General features: G+C 42.3%; 1 protein-coding gene across 1 annotated transcript; it reads right to left on the bottom strand.

Moving 5' to 3' along the window:
* Window positions 1-1,741: 1,741 nt before the first annotated feature.
* PPP1R2C (PPP1R2 family member C) lies at window positions 1,742-10,037 on the bottom strand (the record flags this gene model as incomplete). The annotated part of the gene is given in 4 exon segments (XM_082446776.1): window positions 1,742-9,494; window positions 9,497-9,601; window positions 9,605-9,873; window positions 9,956-10,037. Coding segments are annotated over 4 exon segments (951 nt in total). The 3' UTR covers window positions 1,742-8,999.
* Between the last annotated feature and the right edge of the window lie 260 nt (window positions 10,038-10,297).

The raw sequence follows: 10,297 nt of genomic DNA on the forward strand, positions 1-10,297 counted from the left end.
CCATTTCATCTCCTACTTTGCAGACTTAGTGGTGATGAAAACACCAAGGCCATCTTCAAAGAGAAGGTTACTTGAAGCAGCTGCCAGTCAAGCTTTGCTTTGGGGACTGTCACCTTTTCACTTTGTCTTCACCTGTACCCCTCACAGCTCATGGTGCTGAAGCTTGAGGAGTCTTGGAGAACAAACTGTATTTGACTAGGTAAATCATAGGCAAATGAGAGAATCCAGTTGGACAGGAAGAAGAAATTTCCAAGTGCAACTTCTAGCTCCATTCTTCAACATCTCTTGGGTAGAAGGCACTGTGTTGGGAGATATCAGACATGTGGCCACAGCTCCTATCTCCAAGAGGTCCTCAGTCTAGTGGGAGAAAAGAGACAGACTCAGAAATGTCTAGCACTATTACAGAAATGATCAGCAGTTTAACAGATGTAGAGAAAATGTGTGCAAATGAGAAAATAATAATAATGGCTACCATTTATTGAATACTTATTAGAGACCATGTGTTTTATTAACATCTTTTCACTTAATCATTCCAACAACCATACATGGAAGGCATTGTTATTATTATCCTCATTGGATGGTGCAGAAACTTGGTTCAGAGAGGTGACATGCTTTCCCTTGGGTCACTCAGCTAATTTATGGTAAAGCCTGGATTCAAACCTAGATTTTTTTATTGAAGTATAGTTGATTTACAATGTTGTGTTAATTTCTGCTGTACAGCAAAGTCTTCAGTTATACACATATATACATTCTTTTTCACATTCTTTTCCATTATGGTTTATCACAGGATATTGAATATAGTTCCCTGTGCTATACAGTAGGACCGTGTTGTTTATCCATTCTATATGTAATAGTTTGCATCTACTAACCCCAAACTCTCAGTCCATCCCTCCCCCACCCCCCCTCCCCCTGGGCAACCACAGGTCTGTTCTCTATGTCTGTGAGTCTGTTTCTGTTTTGTAGGTAGGTTTGTTTGTGTCATATTTTAGATTCCACATATAAGTGATATCATATGGTGTTTGTCTTTCTCTTCCTGACTTACTTTACTTAGTATGATAATCTCTAGTTGCATCCATGTTACTGCAAATGGCGTTATTTCATTCTTTTTTATGGCTGAGTATTATTCCATTGTATGTATGAACCACATCTTCTTTATCCATTCATCTGTCAATGGACATTTAGGTTGTTTCCATGTCTTGACTATTGTGAATAGTACTGCTATGAACATAGGGCAAACCCAGATTTTTTTTGACACTAAATCTTTCCCTGTCAATTACTATACTCTTCTGCATCCCCTAAGGCAAGCACCCACTATTCTAACTTAGGAGTTTGAGGTGTGGTTGGCACTGAATGTGGAGGAGTGAATAAAATATGCGGTAAAACAGGAAGACATATATTCTGGGCAAAACGAATAGCCCAAGTGAAGATGGAAATATGGACAAATCCTGGGACTCTGCGGGTGGCAGCAGGGATGCCCACTGCACCAGTGAGTGTGTGGATGTGAATGGGGGGGCTCAGTGTACAGAAATGTGAGGAAAGACTAGGGAAAGAGTTACATATGGAGAGGTGGGGAGAGATTGAATATAGCTGTAATCTGAATCAGGCAGCATACCTGTGGAAGTTTCTCAGCAAACCTATGCATTGTCCTGATATCCAATGTGATGAATTTTTGCAAAATTGTATACACTTTATACACACACACGCACACACACACACACACACACACACACACGCAGTAACAGTAAGGTCTGTCCCACAGAGAGTTGAGCTCAGCTAATTCAAAAGCTGTATGGTACGGCAGAGGTTCTCAAACTTGAACGTCCATAAGCATCCCCTGGGAAGCTTGTTAAAGCCCAGATTGCTGGGCACTAGCCCCAGAGATGCTGATTTCGTAAGTCTGGGATGGGGCCTGAGAATTTGCGTTTCTAAGCAGCTTCTGGATGATGCTGATGCTGCCGTTCTGGGGACCAAGCTTTGCCTGGCGTAGAGCGGGGTGTGCCTTTGCTGTGAGTGAGAGGTGAAGAGGTTCCACATTTGAACGTTAAAATCATTAGCTTCCTGAGACCAATGTCATGTCTGTGTTCCTGTCTCCAGCTTTGCCCTCCCCACCCTGTTCCTTTCCAGGCCCCACCCTGTAGCATATGGTCTTTCAAAAACAGGAGTCTGATTACATCACTCTCCTTCTTAAAAATGTCACTGGTTCCCTAGGCCTTAGCGTCGTAGGTGAAACCTTCCAGAGCCCTTCTTACCTCTTTAGTCCCTCCCGTTCTCCTTTATAGGACACCATATAGGTCCCTGAAACAAACCACATTGCCTTTGACCTACATCTGAAATGCCAATCTCCCTGGGCCCACCTCTCTTCATTTGGTTAAATTCCACTTCGCCTCCAAGTGTTATCCTCGAAATCAACTCCATGGGAAGGCCTTTTAAGACCTTGGGCAATGCCCCTCGAGGGCCTCTGTAAAGTGCTCTTGCACCGTATAGAAATGGTCTGGTGACAAGGCTGAGCTCTCCACTAATCTTGGGACTCCTTGAAGGCAGACACTGCGTCTTGGCACTTAGTGCATGAATAAACAAGTTGATAAATTACAATTGAACTAGTGTCATTTCAGACCCAGCAAGAATTAACCATCATACCTGTTCTTCCTGGGGTAAAGGATTATGTGCTTTCTTAGAGTCTGAGCTACCATGGGAAAAACTCACTCACAAATAGCATAAGGAAATGACAACATGCCATTAATAACCCAGAAGAAGCTGTATCTGTTTTAGGATTTTTCCATCTGGGCACTACAAACCAGAAAAGCAACTGTTTTGCCTCCACAAAGAATGTATTTTTTTTTTAACAGCACACTTTCCAAAAGGACACTCCTTCTGCTGCATTTTGATCTAACCTGATTTAATTTAAAGTTTGGAGATGGGGTCTGACCTTATCTATCAGTGGCTGAGCCGTTGTCTCATGGAAATATGGTTTGAAATTCATTAATAGGGTAGCCTGTATATTGTAAGTTAGAAGCTCTGGGTTATCACTGATGCTTGCAATTGCTATGGAAACTGGGTTCATATGCACCTTTCAAAGAGTCTGCTTTAAAAAAAAAAAGGAAAAAGAAGGCTCCTTGCAAGAATAAGATATTATTACCCAGCATGCATAGGCAGGTTCAGTGATGCAAATATGCTCTGCCTACACAATGATAAAAACAATTTTTTATATTTTTAAGAGCTAATAATGTATAACTTTATATTAGAGAACTGTGTTTATACTGGTGAGAAAAAACGCCTAAGGCAGCTTTCCCCCCCCCAGCCCACCACCCCACACCCCTGCCACAAACACAGACACACAACAGCAATTTTCAGTTTTCCCCAGGCTTTTTGCAGCCTGTATCCTTAAATCTTCCGAAAGCCCCTGTACATGCAGCTTCAGCTGCTAAAGCCCAAGCGGTGTGGACACTGGCAAAGAGCTCAGCCTCTTCTACCCCCGTCCCATCGCCAACGAATGTGTATAAATGCTGCATCCTGTAGCTTATGGACTGACTTTTCTATCTTAAAATGGTAGCACTAATTTGATCAAGTTTCTTATCAAAGATTTCTGCGTGTCTTCTTCCTTACATTTGGGTTTTGCAGGTTCCATCCCTCATCTCTCTCCTTGCCCACATTTCTCCCTAATAATCCTAATCATCAAAGTATGGTATTGTGTTGGGCAAACGATCGTGTGAGCAGTCATCAGAACCCCTGGGGGAAAGTGTAGGCTGCTACCTGAGACTGGGGGACAAGGAGGCACACAGAAGTGGTTCCTGGGGATTAGCAGATACACACTACTATATATAAAATAGATAAACAACAAAGACCTACTATATAGCATGGGGAGCTATATTCAATATCCTGTAATAAACCATAATGGAAAAGAATATATATATATATATTTAATTGAAGTATAGTATATAGTTATATAACTGAATCACTTTGCTGTACACCAGAAACTAACACAGCATTGTAAATCAACTATACTTCAATTAAAAAGAAAAAAGAAGTGGCTCCTGAGTGGTCTGGTCCTACACGGGACATCACCTCACTCCCCTGTGACTCCTAAATCATCTTTCCAGCCACCTCATTTCGTCTGCATTTGCTCTCCCCCACTCCTCCCTTCTGTCTCCACTTGCCAGCCTCTCTCCAAGGGGGGCCCTCCCCAAAGACCTGATTTGTCACCAGGGTAGCAGAGGGGTGGCAGGACTCTTAGACCATTTGTAAAACAGACAGGAACTGGCTCAATGGCCCAAGAAAGCGACATAAAATTTTAACACAGTAGAAAAATCCAAGAGGTTTATGGTCTTGAATGCTGTCATTACTTTCTCAATATTTCCCTACACACCTGGAGTCTTTCGTCCCCTTTTTTCTTCCCATTCTCCTTTCCTTCTGTCACGCTCCAGCCTGACGTGCCTCTCCTGCTGCCACTCTCCTGGCCTTCCTCCACACCCCCTCCCCAGCCATCTGGAGGAATGAAGGGATGAGGATATGCACCTCTCTCCCCACAGCACATACCAGCACCCTCCCTGACCCACGGTTTCAACAATGGCCCCAGTGTTCCAGAAAAGGACAATACAGCTGCATAAAGCATGAGCCAACAAAAGGAAGCATGGTTTACAGTCCACATTTTACATAACTGCTTCGCTTCTGAGACAGAGTATCTATAGTTCCTCATTCCAATAAGATAAAAACAAAACTCTCAGCATTGTCTAGTGGAAAAGGATTCTTCAAGAATGCAATGCAGAACCCTTTGTTACTCCCCTCTATGTCCTCATCTTTCTCTGTTTACCTCCCCACATGTGAATCCTTCTATGGTTTGTCCCCAATCCCTTTTGTATTGCACTCCTCCCCAAGCCCAGCCAAGTGTGAGCTGGGCCTCCTCTACTCCTGAACCAGATCAGGTCTCAAGGGCTAGGCTCCCTCTGTCCTCACCTTCAGACAGGAGGACCTCACAAGAGACCAGAGGTCCTCTGAAGGCCGGTGCTCTCTCTGCAGGCGTTTGGAAATCACTTCTTTGCTTTCAAGCAGTTACATGATCTAAACCAGGACACTCGTCCCTCTTTTAATACAGGCATCCTCTTCCTCATAAGGCTTCATAAATGATCATTTCAGAACCATACAGGTCTCCCCCACTAGACTCAGACCTCCTTAGGGGCAGAGGTTGTATTTCATTCATCTTTCTCTCCCTAGCCCCGGCTATTGCCTCTGACACATGGCCGTACTTGGTAAATGTTCGTTCACTTGAAAGCGCAATTGACAAATATGCTTTCACCCAGTGGCGTCTTTGTATGAGTGAATGTCTCAGGTCCTGGCTGAGCACAGGCTCAGAATAGGGCATGGGAGGACCTGGGGCTCGGGGCAGTGTGTCAGAGGGCACGGGCAGTTCCTAGATTGGAGAACATTCTCCTTAGACCAGTTGTACTTCTCAGCTGTACAGGAAAGCAGCCCCTCCTACACTGTCAGGACAGACATGTGCGCTTAGGGGAGGGTGAGAGGGGGGCCTTCTATCACCATCAAGGACCTGCATTGAGCCAGTGTTGTATGGTAGGGAAAAGACCATGCCTGAGTCAGCCAGACAGGCCTGGGTGTGAATCCTGATTCTACCACCTAGCAGCTATAGACTTGGGCCAATTACGTAATTTTAATTATTTGAAATTTTCTCATTTCTAAAACGGGCAAAATACTGTTTTAAAGGATCGTTGGCATCATTGAATTTGATAAGGCTTTCAAAGCCCTGGTACCGAGTCTGACACATTGCATATACTCAATAAATGGCAATTAGTAGTAGAGGCCATGGTAGTAGTATTGCTTTAATTATTTGGTTGGGTGGAGAAGAGAACTATTCTTTTCCTCATCATTTCTTCACTAAGATTTTGTGTCCTTTTGATGACAGTTCAGAGTTAATGACTCACTGAGAGCTAGTCCTGACTTTTAAAGCTAGTGAACTTAAACCTCCATTCTTTTTTTTTCCCCCTCATTTTTTTTCTCCCCTCCCTTCCCAACTCTTCACTTCTGGATACCTCTTTCTCTCCTTTCACTTTTATAACCCCCCCCCCCGATCAATATGCATACCATGTTCTTCATTTACTCTAAGGTGTGAAGGGCTGATAAGTACTGCAGTGTTACTCCCAGGTGATATTTGCACACAAAGAACAAAATCCTTTAAGTGAAAATATTAAGACGCTTTGAGTTCAGTGTTTGTCAAATTGAGGTTGTAATTTAAAGGAACCAATTTAGTGGCTCTTACTATCATTTTTAAAAATAATATCGTGCCTTATTACAACATGTTATTTAGTGTACTAACGTAGAGGGAAAAAATGGAAACAATTTCAAAGTCTAGGGGGAAAATGCATTTGCTTTGACCTTCAAGTGGAAGTTACTTTTTTTTAGCAATCCATTTATACCATTTTCTGTCCCAGGTTTTAAATAGCCAGCCTGGCTGAATTTCATACTTAAAAATGAGTGAACAAATGGTAACATCAAAGGAGTTAAGTAGAGGAGGTGATGCTGATAAAAAGTTGAAACTGGAACTGAACATTTTCAGATTCCTTTTTCCAAAGGAAAATCAAACAAATAATAAAGGTCCATTTTCTATGCATCCGAATACCGTGCCACTTAATTAGGAAATCATGATGTGGAAAAAAATGTCTTTCTGGATTACATTTGACTAGGGTACCAAAAGCACTATGAATAAAAGGAAAAACTGATCAACTGAACCACATCAAAACTAAAAACTTTTGCTCTGCAAAAGTGTCTGTAAGAGGATAAGGTACAGATTGTGAAAAATTTGCAAATCAAAGAACTCTCAAAACTGAACAGTAAAATAATCAAAAAATGGGCAAAAGGCATTTCACAGAAGAGGATATACAGATTGCAAATAAGCACATGGAAAGATGTTCAACATCATTAGCTATTAGCGAAAGGCAAAGTAAGACATCAGGACACATTTATAAAAATGACAAATAAAAAATAGTGACAACACCAAATGCTGGTGAGGATGCAGAGAAACTGGAATGCTCACACATTGCTGGTGGGAATGTAAAATGGCACAGTCACTCTGAAAAACAGTTTGGCAGTTTCTTAAGAAACTGCAACTACCATGGGAGCCAGCAATTGCACTCCTGGGTATTTATCCCAGAAAAGTGAAAACTTATGTTCACACAAAAACCTGTACATGCATGCTCATAGGAGCTTCATTTGTAATACCAAAACCTGGAACTAGTCCATATGTCCTTCAGTGGGTGAAAGGGTGAAAAAAACTGGTACATCCCAGAAGGTTACATGCTATATGATTTCATTTATAGAACATTCTTGAAATGACAAAATTATAGAAATGGAGAACACATGTGGCTATAAAAGGGCAACATGAGGAATTCTTGTGGTGATGGAATGTTCTGTATCTTGATTGTATTGACATCAATATCCTGTTGTGACATTGTACTATCATTTTGCAATATGTTACCACTGGGGGAAACTGGATGAAGAGTACACAGGATCTCTGTGTATTATTTCTCACAACAGCATGTGAACCCACAATTATCTCAGTAAAAATTTCAATGAAAAAAAAATGGAAATACACACAAAACCTTTGGGCTGACGTCTGTCTGTGTACATTCAGGAACTATAATCATGTCACTGGTTGCACAGGAGTCAGTTGTGAAAAAAAAAACCTCACTTGTTCTCTAAAAGCTAATTAGGACAAATGATGAACCAATAATAGCAAATTATTTAGCAGGCTGTAAACCAAAAAGGTGTAGAAATGTAGCAGTTGGATTCTTTTTCCTGACTATAGCACTTCTGCTATTCAATCTATTTTCTCCACATATTAAAAGCCTGAAGAGGCCATGATGGTTGAAATAGAAGTGACATTACTGCAACAAATAAAAGAATATTTGAGAGAACGAAGAGTTTCTAATATTTTGACAATCTATGATACTCCATAAAGCCTTGTGCTGTGTATGCCCCAGGAGGACTGAGGAAACAAAGGGTGGAGAGGGTAAGACAGGTCTAAGGAACTACTTAGATAATATTAGACTTTTACAAATAATTGATATCAAATCTGCCCGTCAAGTGCACAAAAACAAAATAGACGTTGGCACCATTTTAACCTGATAATCCATGGAAAAAGGACTATTTTTTTGTTGAGAAAACGTTCAGTCATTTCCTTATAAACACACATATATGGAATCTAAGGAAAAAAAAAAAGGCCATGAAGAACCTAGTGGCAAGACGGGAATAAAGACACAGACCTACTAGAGAATGGACTTGAGGATATGGGGAGGGGGAAGGGTAAGATGTGGCAAAGTGAGAGAGTGGCATGGACATATATACACTACCAAACGTAAAATAGATAGCTAGTGGGAAGCAACCGCATAGCACAGGGAGATCAGCTCTGTGCTTTGTGACCACCTAGAGGGGTGGGAGAGGGAGGGTGGGAGGGAGGGAGATGCAAGAGGGAAGAGATATGGGAACATATGTATATGTATAACTGATTCACTTTGTTATAAAGCAGAAACTAACACACCATTGTAAAGCAATTATACTCCAATAAAGATGTTAAAAAAAAAAACACTGAAAGCAAATAAAGGGAAAATTTAAAGGTAAAATGTAACAATAACTCTTATAATATATCCCCTCTCAATTAAACAGGCCAATCACCCTAAAGACAAGTATTTTTCAGCCTGAATATTTATCAGACTACATAACCCACTGTACCAATTGCATTTAGATTTTGTAACAAAACCTATTCTATAAAAGTTAGTACAGCTAGAAGTGAATATAAATCAGTCCCCCTTTAAACATTTAACACATCAAAAGCTATATGCTATGTACATTAACCAACAGTTTTCTCAAAGTAATGGGGCATTAGACGAATATCAGAATCGGTATTTGTGGCAAAGAACCAGACAGAATAGCAAGCAGGGATTTTTCCAGTTAACCTATTATTTTCTAAGTTTACCGTTTAATTATCGCAGTACAATTTAACTGATAAGTATTTCAGTACTTGAAACATGAGCTCTACAGAACAAGAAGCCGCGGGTTATAGTAACAGGGTTTGGATCTGACAAACAATTGCAGCGTTGATCAAACGTTGTCTTCTCGTCATAGAATGACTGGGTCTGCAGTTCCTCGTCGCTGGTGGGGCCTTCCTCTGATTCCTCCATGGTGGTAGTCTTGTCTTGGCTGGTGGCATGCCAACTTTCTTTGTTTTCATCCTCCTCGTCCTCACGTTGTAGATCTTTGGAAATCAACTGTCTGGCCAATTTGATGTTCAGCCCTCGGTTGTAGTGAAGCTTCCTTTTCATTTCGAACTGCCGTTGTTTCTCTTGTTTGTCCAGGAAGATTTTGCTGGTGTGCACCCCATCCTTCTCCGGCTCCCGCACTGGATAGTTGAGCTCCGAGGTATCAGTGGTGGCTAATTTATTAGCTAAGCTGTCGAGGGTCATGGCTTCTTTAGTTTTGAAATCACTCTTTGCACCTCCTTCCCGTCCTCCTCCAGACCGAGCTGGCGAGTGCTGGGCTCATTCATCTTCATGAAATCGTTGTCTCTGTACGCTGGGCGGTAGCTCGCCAGGATGTTCGACTAATCCCACTTCTGGGACTTCCCGGCCCCGGTGTCACAAAGTCGAACGCAGGTGATGCCACAGTGGTCCCCGCCGCCATCCGCGCCGCCGTCAACGCCTGGGGGGCGGGGAAGGGAGGCCAAGAGGACCCATGTTTTTGTTTGTTTGTTTGTTTGTTTAATAGTGTAAGATAGGAAATCTGCCTTCGTTGCACATGAAACGGAGAAGCACTGTCTTGTGAATTTCTCTATCCCGTCTGTGTGCGGGTGGACCGTGTAAAACGTATTTCTCCCTGGGGGTCACAGGCCAAAGTTTCAAAGCCACTCCTTGGGTTGGAAAGATTGGAGGCCTAGGGGCTAGAGGACCCTTCCTACCCTGCCCCTCAGTTAAAGGTCCCAATGCCCAGCCACTTACACTGGCTGGGAACTCCTCCCTCTGCCCCCCCCAATCCTCCATGATCACATATTGTTTCTTCTCCTATCCAGCCCTTCGCTACTGGCTTAAATATTTCAAGAAACTCCAATTCTGCCGCCACCCTGATTCAAGTCACCACCATCTCTGGTCGGGGTCACCGTCACAGCCTCTGAACTAGCCCTCACCCCCATCACCCCTCCTGCTGCCTTCCGACCTCTCATTCACCCTCTATTCAGTGTGGTCTTTTAAAAAACACCGTCAAATCTTGTCACATCTCTTTCAAACCCTTTAACGGTGCCCAT

Source organism: Balaenoptera physalus (assembly GCF_965194825.1).
Source record: "Balaenoptera physalus genome assembly, chromosome: X".
Taxonomy (NCBI): Eukaryota; Metazoa; Chordata; class Mammalia; order Artiodactyla; family Balaenopteridae; genus Balaenoptera; species Balaenoptera physalus.